This window comes from Somniosus microcephalus, chromosome 14 (genome assembly GCF_052327205.1).
Source record: "Somniosus microcephalus isolate GS21.2 chromosome 14, FLI_Smic_1.0, whole genome shotgun sequence".
NCBI lineage: Eukaryota > Metazoa > Chordata > Chondrichthyes > Squaliformes > Somniosidae > Somniosus > Somniosus microcephalus.
Window position 1 is genome coordinate 113,003,271 of NC_141000.1, and position 12,908 is coordinate 113,016,178.

The 12,908-nt window shown below is 52.2% G+C and overlaps 1 protein-coding gene across 6 annotated transcripts in view; it reads right to left on the bottom strand.

Annotated features, from left to right (window-relative positions):
• prdm15 (PR domain containing 15) overlaps positions 1-12,908 on the bottom strand; it is a 72,558-nt gene that overhangs the window by 6,052 nt on the left and 53,598 nt on the right. For all 6 annotated transcript variants that reach the window (XM_086007217.1, XM_086007220.1, XM_086007221.1 and 3 more), the window contains 6 exons: positions 12,509-12,678; positions 8,946-9,025; positions 7,768-7,887; positions 4,478-4,609; positions 1,759-1,842; positions 522-697 (listed from right to left, as the gene is read on the bottom strand). In XM_086007217.1, coding sequence (XP_085863343.1) covers positions 522-697; positions 1,759-1,842; positions 4,478-4,609; positions 7,768-7,887; positions 8,946-9,025; positions 12,509-12,678 — 762 coding nt within the window. The remainder of the gene's footprint in view (positions 1-521; positions 698-1,758; positions 1,843-4,477; positions 4,610-7,767; positions 7,888-8,945; positions 9,026-12,508; positions 12,679-12,908) is intronic.

Below are 12,908 nucleotides of genomic sequence, written 5' to 3' on the forward strand. Positions count from 1 at the left end.
TGGAATCGTGGAGTGTGACGTCTCAGAGCTCACACTGGAATCGTGGAGTGTGACGTCTCACAGCTCACACTGGAATCGTGGAGTGTGACGTCTCACAGCTCACACTGGAATCGTGGAGTGTGACGTCTCACAGAGCTCACACTGGAATCGTGGAGTGTGACGTCTCACAGAGCTCACACTGGAATCGTGGAGTGTGACGTCTCAGAGCTCACACTGGTTTTGTGAAGTATGGAGTTCCAATAAAGTCCTGATCCTGCATTGCCACAACTGAGTGTGTGTGTGTAATCTGGCATTTAAAGTAACGAGATGAAAAGGAACAAGAAAGCAGTCCAACAGGGTGAAGGGCTGATTTCCCTTTTACCAATGTGTAAAAACAGAAGCTGCCATAAAACAGATGTTGAAACACTGCCCTCTCCCCTCCCCACCGATGGGATATTGTTCAGGTGGGTGCCCTTGTTACCAGAGCAGCCCCCCCTCCCGCCCGGCAGTCAGTCAGTCAGTCTATCCCTAAAACCTCTCACCTCGGGGTGTTTGCGCCTCATGTGCCTATTCATCGAAGCTCGTGTAGAAACCTTGGTGCCGCACAGGTGGCAGTTCTGGGCCTCCACCTTTTTGTGAGTCAGCTGTATGTGTTTGAAGAGCATGTACTCGGTGACGAACTTCTTCTCACAGACGCTGCAGGTCCACTGCTTTCCGACTGCATGGTGGGCGGAGGGAAGACAATAATAAAAAGGACTCAAAAGTGGGATCGCTGCTGACTAAAATTGGTTAATGAACAGTTGATGGATGGGAACACTCCTCAACAGAGATTAAAAAACAGTATGGATATAACTTGGTACTTTAACACAATTTCTCGTGCTCATTCCTGTGAATCCACGATATATTCTACAGATGAACCACCTGAACTCAAATTGGATTCCTGCTTGTAACTCAATCCCAGGTATGCTTTATTCCGTATATACAGGAAACTTTTTTTTATCCGGCACGGACGGGACCGACGTGGTGCCGGTTCATCAAAAATTCTGGATAACCGAACGCTATAGTAAAAGATACGGCGCTGAGAGCTCCGTATAAAGCAACAAACCCTGTTGCTTCAGAACAATGGCCACAAGTTGCAAGCGTCTCTGTAGCTTAGCAACAGCTGCAGCCACACCCTTGCACAGCAACAAATGGAGGAAGGCAAGTAATAAAAGTTACCTGAACCTACTCCTGAATTTTGCCGGTTAACCGAGATTTCCGGTTATGTAGGTGCCGGTAAATCGAAAGTTTCCTGTACACATTTTGTACCCATGAATTAAAACTCCACCCTGTAACCACGGTTTCCGCTAAGCTGCGCAGCCGCTCAGCTGTCTGGCGATCCCGCGCAGGCCGTTTTCCGGCTTCTCAATGGGATATTTTGTGCTCACGCGCAATTATGAATGGGCCGCGCAGCCCATTAAAGGGACCACGCAACCCAAAAAAAATGCGGGGGTAACATCGCCTGTAACTCACTCTTATGGTTATCCATTATTCTCCATTTAATTGGAATTATGCAGCACAGAAGACCATTCAGCCCATCGTGCCTGTGCCGGCTCTTTGAAAGAGTTGTTCAACTAGTCCCACTCCTCTGCTCTATCCCCATAGCCATGCAAATCTTTCCCTTTTCGTTCTCAATAAAATCAATCAGTAGGCTCTTAAAAATGATTCATCAGTGACTCCTGGGCCCCGAGACACCTGGTCCTAGCTTGAATGTGAACCAGTTTAGTTTGGCACACGCACCAGTATGAAGCAGTTTATGGTTCTCCATACTGTTCCTCTCACTGAAAGTCTTCCCACACAGCTCACACATGAAGTCCTTCACACCTGCAAAGAATAAAAAACACACACAATGCACATATTAAGAAAGTACACAACATGCAGTGTCTGTCAGCATGCATTACACCGAGCTGTACCACATCAAGTGGTGTGTATGGAAACCAGTGACTCCTTAAAAAACTCAGAAGTAATTCCTATGATGTCCTATTTTCTTGCGCTAGCTCTTATACTGAATTTTAAAATTCTCACCCTTGTTTTCAAATCCCTCAATGGCCTCGCCCCCCCACCCCCAATCTCTGTAACCTCCTCCTACAACTCTCTAAGATCTCTGCACTCCGCCAATTCTGCCCTCTTGCGCATCCCAGATTTTCATCGCTCCACTATTGGCGGCCGTGCCTTCAGCTGCCTGGGCCCTAAGCTCTGGAATTCCCTCCCTAAACCTCTCTGCCTCTCCACCCCTCTCTTCTCCTTGAAGACGCTCCTTAAAACCTACCTCTTTGACCGAGCTTTTGATCGCCTGCCCTAATATCTCGTGTGGCTCGGTGTCAAATGCTGCTTGATAATCGCACCCGTGAAGCGCCTTGGGACGTCTTACTATGTTAAAGGTGCTGCATAAATGCAAGTAATTGTTGTTATGCATCCTACAGGATTGAAAGGACAGTGTGGTGATCCTCTATGCCACCTGGCCCCGAATATACACATGCTTTAATAATACTTCAGGCCTAGGTAAGGAATGGTGAAGCTCCCCGTCACAAAATACTCAACTTCCACCTGGGGGGGGGGGGGGGGGGTGGAAACAGTTCGCAGCTGCAGGTAGGGCGAGCGAGATTGGACAGGTGCCAATTACTGCTTATCTGTAACTGCAAGGTTGATGGGTTTTTTAAAATTCGTTTATGGGATGTGGGCGTCTCTGGCAAGGCCAGCATTTATTGCCCATCCCTAATTGCCCTCGAGAAGGTGGTGGTGAGCCGCCTTCTTGAACCGCTGCAGTCCGTCTGGTGAAGGTATTCCCACAGTGCTGTTAGGGAGGGAGTTCCAAGATTTTGACCCAGCGACGATGAAGGATCGGCGATATACTTCTAAGTCAGGATGGTGTGTGAATTGGAGGGGAACTTGGAGGTGGTGGTGTTTCCATGCGCCTGCTGCCCTTGTCCTTCTAGGTGGTAGAGGTCGCGGGTTTGGGAGGTGCTGCCGAAGAAGCCTTGGCGAGTTGCTGCAGTGCATCTTGTAGATGGTAGACACTGCAGCCATGGTATGTCGGTGGTGGAGGGAGTGAATGTTTAAGGTGGTAGATGGGGTGCCAATCAAATGGGCTGCTTTGTCTTGGATGATGTCGAGCTTCTTGAGTGTTGTTGGAGCTGTACTCATCCAGGCAACGTACTTCCCTCAAGAAAGAAACTGCTTCCATTTACAAAGCGTCTTATTACGTCCTCAGGATGTCCCAGAGCACTTTACAACCAATGGATTATTTTTGAAACGCAGCCCCTCTTATTTGGGCAAACAGGGCAGCAAGATCTCACTGTTTCCTTAAACCTCATCCATCACCTTCAAATCTTTTCGGTCATCTCTCTCAACTCATCTACTACCCCCTAGGCATCTGTTCTGTCCTACATGATGTCCCTTATTATATTAAAGGCACTATATAAAAGCAATTTGTTGTTATAAAACTATTCCGTTTTAAGCACTGGTACTGATTTTATTTGGGCTTGTATCCCCTGGGATACAGATGGTTAAGGGGTGATTTGATTGAGGTTTTTAGGATTTTGAAAGTAACTGATAGGGTAGATTGAAAGAAACCTTTTCTGCTGGTGGGGGAGACTAGGACAAGGAGACATAACCTTAAAATCAGAGCCAGGCCATTCAGCAGAGAAGTTAGGAAACACTTCTTCACACAAAAGGGCAGAACTCTCTCATAAGAATTGGTAGCAGGAGTAGGCCATACAGCATCTCGAGCCTGCTCCACCATTCAATAAGATCATGGTTGATCTTCGACCTCAACTTCACTTTCCCACCTGATCCCCATATCCCTTGATTCCCCTAGAGTCCAGAAATCTATCGATCTATCTCAGCCTTGAACATGCTCGATCATTCAGCATCCACAGCTCTTTGGAATAGAGAATTCCAAAGATTCACAACCCTCTGAGTGAAGACATTTTTCCCCATCTCAGTCTTAAATTGCTGACCCCCTATCCTGAGACAATGCCCCCTAGTTCATTAACAACCTCTCAGCATCTACCCTGACACTCCCCCTCAGAATCTTGTACGTTTTAATGAGATCACCTCTCAGTCTTGTCTCCCACAACAAGCAGTAGTTGCTAGCTCAATTACTAATCTTAAATCGGAGATCGAAACATTTCTGCTAGCCGAGGGTATTAAGGGATATGGAGCCAAGGCGAGTGGATGTAGTTTAGCTATAAATCAGCCATGATCTGAATGGCCTAGAAGGCTCGAGGGGTTGAATAGATTACTTCTGGTCCTATGTAGGATGGACTCCCCTATTCACATGACACAGATACCGAGCAGGACAACCATTATAACTCCCATAAACCCAGAGTTGGGTTTGCGGGCGTTATAATGGTTGTCCTGCTCGGTATCTGTGGATCTCCCTGAACCAGGAGAGCCACAGTACTCCGATATGGAAACAGGTAGACGTCACATTGCGATTGGTCTTAGCCTGGATTACCCGTGTGCCTCTTGTAGTGTTTGAGCATGTTGACCTTCTGTGCAAACTTCCGATGGCACTCCTTGCACTCGTACTCTTTGATCCCCTTGTGGAGCTTCATGTGATGGCGTAGGGCGTGCTTGGTTTTCATCCCTGGGCGCCGAACGGCAAAGAGAAGGAAATCATTAACAAGTCTTGAGCAAGGCCGGAGCTTAGAATTCGCACCCCACAGCTGGCTGGTGAACAGACTAATAGACAGAAAGGAACGGGATCATATAACGGTTGATAAAGGGGTTGGAGGATTCTCGAGATATTAATACATTTGTTTCATTCACATGGAGATTAGGCAAGAGTATAGCAATCTTGGGTGGGTGTGGGTGGGTGGGAGAGGAGAGTCTGCGATTGCAGGAGATGTGCAGGAGCTGTGAAAGGAATAGGCTTGATGTCCTAATGGCCTTTTCTTGGCCAAGTTCTCTTATGATCATGAATTCTAGACAGTGGTTGGTTACATTTTTCAATAACTCTCCATGACATACCAAGGTGGCGCGAGAGAGAGGAGGGGGCGTGCGAGAGAGGGGGGAAGAGGGAGATGGGGGAAATGGGGGGGAGAGAGTGTAGACGGGGGAGAGTGGGAGGGGGGGGGTAAGAGAGAGGGAGCCGGGGGGGCGAGGAAGAGGGAGACGGGGGGCGAGGAAGAGGGAGACGGGGGGGGCGAGGAAGAGGGAGACGGGGGGCGAGGAAGAGGGAGACGGGGGGCGAGGAAGAGGGAGACGGGGGGCGAGGAAGAGGGAGACGGGGGGCGAGGAAGAGGGAGACGGGGGGCGAGGAAGAGGGAGACGGGGGGCGAGGAAGAGGGAGACGGGGGGCGAGGAAGAGGGAGGCGGGGGGCGAGGAAGAGGGAGGCGGGGGGCGAGGAAGAGGGAGGCGGGGGGCGAGGAAGAGGGAGGCGGGGGGCGAGGAAGAGGGAGGCGGGGGGCGAGGAAGAGGGAGGCGGGGGGCGAGGAAGAGGGAGGCGGGGGGCGAGGAAGAGGGAGGCGGGGGGCGAGGAAGAGGGAGGCGGGGGGCGAGGAAGAGGGAGGCGGGGGGCGAGGAAGAGGGAGACGGGGGGCGAGGAAGAGGGAGACGGGGGGCGAGGAAGAGGGAGACGGGGGGCGAGGAAGAGGGAGACGGGGGCCGAGGAAGAGGGAGACGGGGGGCCGAGGAAGAGGGAGACGGGGGGCAAGGAAGAGGGAGACGGGGGGCAAGGAAGAGGGAGACGGGGGGCAAGGAAGAGGGAGACGGGGGGCAAGGAAGAGGGAGACGGGGGGCAAGGAAGAGGGAGACGGGGGGCAAGGAAGAGGGAGACGGGGGGCAAGGAAGAGGGAGACGGGGGGCAAGGAAGAGGGAGACGGGGGGCAAGGAAGAGGGAGACGGGGGGCAAGGAAGAGGGAGACGGGGGGCAAGGAAGAGGGAGACGGGGGGCAAGGAAGAGGGAGACGGGGGGCAAGGAAGAGGGAGACGGGGGGCAAGGAAGAGGGAGACGGGGGGCAAGGAAGAGGGAGACGGGGGGCAAGGAAGAGGGAGACGGGGGGCAAGGAAGAGGGAGACGGGGGGCAAGGAAGAGGGAGACGGGGGGCAAGGAAGAGGGAGACGGGGGGCAAGGAAGAGGGAGACGGGGGGCAAGGAAGAGGGAGACGGGGGGCAAGGAAGAGGGAGACGGGGGGCAAGGAAGAGGGAGACGGGGGGCAAGGAAGAGGGAGACGGGGGGCAAGGAAGAGGGAGACGGGGGGCAAGGAAGAGGGAGACGGGGGGCAAGGAAGAGGGAGACGGGGGGCAAGGAAGAGGGAGACGGGGGGCAAGGAAGAGGGAGACGGGGGGCAAGGAAGAGGGAGACGGGGGGCAAGGAAGAGGGAGACGGGGGGCAAGGAAGAGGGAGACGGGGGGCAAGGAAGAGGGAGACGGGGGGCAAGGAAGAGGGAGACGGGGGGCAAGGAAGAGGGAGACGGGGGGCAAGGAAGAGGGAGACGGGGGGCAAGGAAGAGGGAGACGGGGGGCAAGGAAGAGGGAGACGGGGGGCAAGGAAGAGGGAGACGGGGGGCAAGGAAGAGGGAGACGGGGGGCAAGGAAGAGGGAGACGGGGGGCAAGGAAGAGGGAGACGGGGGGCAAGGAAGAGGGAGACGGGGGGCAAGGAAGAGGGAGACGGGGGGCAAGGAAGAGGGAGACGGGGGGCAAGGAAGAGGGAGACGGGGGGCAAGGAAGAGGGAGACGGGGGGCAAGGAAGAGGGAGACGGGGGGCAAGGAAGAGGGAGACGGGGGGCAAGGAAGAGGGAGACGGGGGGCAAGGAAGAGGGAGACGGGGGGCAAGGAAGAGGGAGACGGGGGGCAAGGAAGAGGGAGACGGGGGGCAAGGAAGAGGGAGACGGGGGGCAAGGAAGAGGGAGACGGGGGGCAAGGAAGAGGGAGACGGGGGGCAAGGAAGAGGGAGACGGGGGGCAAGGAAGAGGGAGACGGGGGGCAAGGAAGAGGGAGACGGGGGGCAAGGAAGAGGGAGACGGGGGGCAAGGAAGAGGGAGACGGGGGGCAAGGAAGAGGGAGACGGGGGGCAAGGAAGAGGGAGACGGGGGGCAAGGAAGAGGGAGACGGGGGGCAAGGAAGAGGGAGACGGGGGGCAAGGAAGAGGGAGACGGGGGGCAAGGAAGAGGGAGACGGGGGGCAAGGAAGAGGGAGACGGGGGGCAAGGAAGAGGGAGACGGGGGGCAAGGAAGAGGGAGACGGGGGGCAAGGAAGAGGGAGACGGGGGGCAAGGAAGAGGGAGACGGGGGGCAAGGAAGAGGGAGACGGGGGGCAAGGAAGAGGGAGACGGGGGGCAAGGAAGAGGGAGACTGGGGGGAAAGAGAGGGAGACAGCGGGGGGGGGGGGGGGGAGGGAGGAGAGAGAAAGAGGAGGGAGAATATAGCTGTAGCAAGCTTTATTCACACTCCAAGCGAGAATGGTCCTGATATTGCTCAGTGTTTTATTTTCTACAAAGTGCTGGAAGGATCCCGTGGTACTATTTCGAAGAAGAGCGGGGGAGTTCCTCCACGGTGTCCTGGCCAATAATTATCTCTCAACCAACATCACTAAAAAAAATAATCATTGCTGTTTGTGGGAGCTTGCTGTGATTACACTTCCAGTATTAACTTTGAGGAAACAGTTGCTACTCTCCTCTCCCACTCCTCCCCCCCCAATTCGGCACCTGTAGCAGGCTGGCTGAGACCAAGCTCAACTCCTCTGCGCTGCAGCTCGTGGACTGCAGCACCGGTCCCTCCAGTGTCGGGAGTGTGTCTCTCACCTTTGCCGCACTCTGCACACAGATAGTCTCGAACATTGTCGTGCACCCTCATGTGTTCCTTCAGCATGTCTCTCCGGGCAAAGGACTTCCCACACTGCTCGCAGGTGTGGCTCTTCACTCCTAAACAATGAGGAACAAGATAAAAAATGTCAATACGGAAAGACACACAACAGAAGCAAAGACACTTTCCGATGCCTGGCAGCCCAGGGTGACTCGGGAGTCAATTTATCTTCACAGTTTGACAGGCTTTTTTTGCAATAGATCAAAGCCCGAGGAATATTTTTAGGCCCGTTGTATTAATGGAAATGGGCCTTTTTTTGCAACAGGTATTTGCGGACTAGTACAGACCAAGATTGGGACTTTCTTTCTGTTCTTGGGATGTGGGCCGATCCTGCTTTGCCCTGGATGGCATCGAGCTTCTCGAGTGCTGGGGCTGCCACAGTTTTTCTCCAAAGGCAACTGTAGCACCCCCAAAGTCAGCCGAGACCAGCTAACTCCGCCCAGGCCGGGAGTCTTTAGAAAGGGGGAAGGTATTGATTGAATCTCTCCGGCGCTCTGCGTCGCACCCCCTCTGCAACCAGATGAACAGGCGGCAAGCCTCTGCCATTGCTACCCTTTCACCGGCCAGTAGATGGCAGCCACTCCCAGCCCATGGTTGCTCTGCTTTGATTTTCCAGGGGAGCCCCAGCCCACGTTTGGTGCCTCCGCGCACTCGCAGGATTAAAAATCTGTAACTCACCTCAGCGTGTGCGAGGAACTGCAGGCGTGGGTGCTTCTAATTTTAGTGAAAAACATTAAAGTTACATCCTGCAACTGGAAATTCACACCCTGTAAATTTCTACACTTGCGCAGGTAGCTTAAGAACAGCAACTTGGCAGAAAAGTATTATCAGGGATATACTGTAGCAAACACTCTGTGTTCTGAGCGGACTTGAATGAAAACAAATGACTTGCCCCAATTATTATTTGGAAAATACCTCTCCAGGTCTTATGATCGATAGCCTCCCCGCCACCCCAGCCCCCAAACAAAACATAGAATCTTGCTACAGCAGAAATCAGGATTATGGCAAATTAAACCAAAAGTCTAATCTAAATTGTACTTTGCTTTTTAATAAGGTGAGGTGTGGAGGGAAACCCAAAAGGAAGAGTTCAGATAACTTGGAGAATGCGATGGTTTACCTGTGTGGATTATTTTGTGACGTTCTAAGTTCCCAGTGCTGTTAAAGATCCTTCCACAAATATCACAGGGATGGATGTACCTGGAACAGAAATACAACCACACAGCTCAGCAGAGAGAGGATCAGACAGGAACAAATCCTGCAGGTGGGGCCACATCACACGCCACCGAGAAAGAGAGATTACAGCCTTAGAAATCGCTACAGCCAAACATATTCCCACCAATAAAAAAGGACATAGAGGCACTGGCAGAAGGTGCAAAAAAAAAGATTTACTAGAATAAATACCAGAACTGAGAGATTATACCCATCAGGAAAGATTGAACAGGCTAGGGCTCTTTTGCTCTAGAAATGAGAAGACTGAGAGGTGTCCTGATAGGGGTCTTTAAGATTATGAAAGGGTTTGCTAGGGTAGAGGTAGAGAAGATGTTTCCACTGCATTCCAATAGGGAATTCAGGAGAAACTTATTTTCCCAGAGAGTGGTGAGAATGTGGAACTCGCTACCACAGGGAGTGATTGAGGCGAATAGCGTGGATGCATTTAAGGGGAAGCTGGATAAACACAGGAGGGAGAAAGGAATACAGGAAACTTTGTGATATCCGGCACCGACGGGACCGAGCTGTTGCCGATCTATCAAAACTGCCGAACATACAAAGTTAATGTTGAAGCATACGGAGGTTTTCATCTCCGTATCTGACAACAAACACTGTTGCTTAGCAACAGCTTGTAAACAGTCAGCCCGTACCTTGGAAGCATCTCTGTAGCTTAGCAACAGCTTCAGAGAGACTTTCCAGAGCCCGACTGTTGAAAACAAAGCCACGAGAAGAAAAAAAACCTAACAAAACGGCTCCTGATTTCTGCCGGTAGATCGAGGTTTCCGGACATACAACCTCCGGATAAACCAAAGTTTCCTGTAGAAGGATATGTTGATGGGGCTGGATGAAGGAGGCTCGTGTGGAGCATAAACACCGGCATGGACCAGTTGGGCCGAATGGCCTGTTTCTGTGCTGTAAATACTATGTAATGTAGGTGCTTCCTCTCCTCTGATCCTGACTACTTGTTGGGATACAGTTCTATGAACACCAGTCATCTGCTTCTACCTAGCCCAAGTGACCATGCAAGTCTAGATGGTGAGCATCAATGTGCTATTCGGGCACACATTCAGGTGGGACAGTGGGGGCTGATGACCAAGAAATTGTACCAGGGCAAGTGTCTGCACCATCCGGAGAAGAAATAGGGAGCAGCTTAAACAATCTGAGAAATCTTCCACCCCATGGACCTGGCCTACAATGCTCTCTATATATAGGTCCATCTATTAAAAAATGGCACCGGCATCACAGGTTTCCTTAACTCCCCATCGAGGAGCTTCAGCCTGTGCCCACACAGCAGAGAGACCAAGATTGGGAACTCAGCATGCCGGGAAATCATAGGCCTGTCAACCCGTGCACCGCCACCTCCGTGAAGCGGCGTGCTGGAGATCCAGCCCATCCCAAACATTCACTCCCTCCACCACCGGCGCACCGTGGCTGCAGTGTGTACCATCTACAAGATGCACTGTAGCAACTCGCCAAGACTTCTTCGACAGCACCTCCCAAACCCGCGACCTCTTCCACCTAGAAGGACACGGGCAGCAGGCACATGGGAACACCACCACCTCCAAGTTCCCCTCCAGGTCACACACCATCCTGACTTGGAAATATATCACCGTTCCTTCATCGTCGCTGGGTCAAAGTCCTGGAACTCCCTCCCTAACAGCACTGTGGGAGTACCTTCACCACACGGACTGCAGCGGCTCAAGAAGGCGGCTCACCACCACCTTCTCAAGGGCAATTAGGGATGGGCAATAAATGCTGGCCTTGCCAGCGATGCCCACATCCCATAAACGAATTAAAAAAAAAACTCTCTGTATGTAACTGGGTACAGCATCTCTATGACAGATTATCTGGTCATTATCACATTGCTGTTTGTGGGAAGCCTGCTGGGCACAAACAGGCTGTCGCATTTCCTATACAGGTAGACTATCCTTTATCCGAACTTCCGAAAACCGAAACCCTCTAAAAACCGAAAGTTTTTTCGTTCAGCGTAAGTCGTGCGCATGACATGACCAGAGTGGCGCACGACTTACGCTGAGGAGGGCAGAGGGTCACTGAGTTCCCTCCTGGGTAGGAGATTGCAGGCCGAGCCGGGCAGTGTGAAGGAGGTATACCGGGAGAGTGAACCCAACAATACAGAGGCCCGTCCGATAGCTCCAGCGGCCTGTCCGATATTCTTTTCTCCCCCCCCGACCCCCACCCTTTCGGATAAGGGATAGTGTATCCTTTATCCGCACTTCCGAAAACCGAAATCCTCTGAAAACCGAAAGTTTTTTCGTTCAGCGTAAGTCGTGCGCACGACCCCGACCCCCGCCGACGCCAACCCCCGCGCCAGCCCCGACCCCTGCCGACCCCGAGCCAACCCCCACCCCCGACAAATTTCCCAGTCTTATAAAATACCTTCTGAAATCCGAAATTTTCCGAAAACCGAAACACGGCTGGTCCCGAGGTTTTCGGATAAAGGATAGTCTACCTGTACTACAACAGTGACTACACTTCGAAAGTACTTAATTCACTGTAAAGCACTTTGGGACGTCCTGAGGTCATGAAAGGTGCTATATAAATGCAAGTCTTTCTTCCTTTAAGTTTAAAATCTACGGAGGCCTCAGTTCTGTGGGGGGTTTGTTCAGTTTCTTGGCATTTTCTCCTTTGTTCGTGTCCAGGTTCAGATACTCATGACCTGAAGTTTGAAGTGGAGCCAATTTAAAAATACCACAATTCAATGGGCTGCTTGTCTCTCTCTCTCTTTTCTGTGGCATTTTCTTCTCTTACCTCCTGCATGGTTCCATGGTCACTCCTCAGTGCCGTGCCCAAGTGGCTACTTCATGTGTGAGACTCGAGAGTGCGTGACAAGAGAGTCCTCAGTCATGGGGGGGCGCGTCACAGACCAAATCCAATCCTACTCTCCCCTGACCTCCACATACACACACTTCCAGCATTGGTCTCTGGCTGACTTTCTTCTCTTTCACTCAAGGCCAATTTTCTACCACCATCAACCAACTCAGCATTGCTGGTAACTCAGCACCCAACCTGGCTCAATAAGAGGCGGTGGAGAGGTGCAGCATTCACTGGGGGGGGAGGGCCGGGTGGCTGGAATTCTTGGCATTCGGCTCCAGACAACTGCGCAAACCAAAGCATTATCTGGCAGAGTGGTCCCCGTTGGACACACAAGAAGCTTACCAGTGCTCAATGCTGGCACGCTGCTCAAACTCCAGCAGCACTCTCGTGCACACTTGGGAAGAGGAGGGGGGTCCCTCTAATGCTTGACCCTTACCAAGCTGCAGCTAAGTCTTCCGGGCTTGATAAGTAGGAAGTGCCCTGCGGGGGGAAGAGAGCGTGTGCACTACCTGAATGGATGTCTTAGTACTTTGGTTGGACACCTTGAAGGGCAACAATGGATTTCCCCAGGTGTTACTCGCCCAGCTGACCCACAAAGGGAGCCATGAAGCGATAGCGGAATTTAACGCCACTCACTTTTGCACGTTGGGGTCGGAGTCCGGCAGCTCCTCCCTGTGAATGACCATGTGGGCGTGATAGGTGGCCTTCAGCGCAAAGCGACGATTACAGATTGTGCAGCCGTAGCCCTTCTCTTTGTGAATCTCCATCAGGTGTTTCAAATACTGACTGCCTTTGGCAAACGTGGCCTGCAAAAAAAGGAACAAAGCTTGCAGCGTTCAGTGGGAGCCCTGATACAGTCAATTTAATCAAATAAGCTGTATATCAGATGGTCTGTGATGTGTACACATGTACCGTGTAACATTACCTTACTGAAAAAAAATCAGCCTTTAGAACGAATAATGCAGCAACATTTTAGATGCTAGAACAACACATTTTGTAAAGGTGCCATCAAGCGTGGCACTGAAGCAAAAAAAGA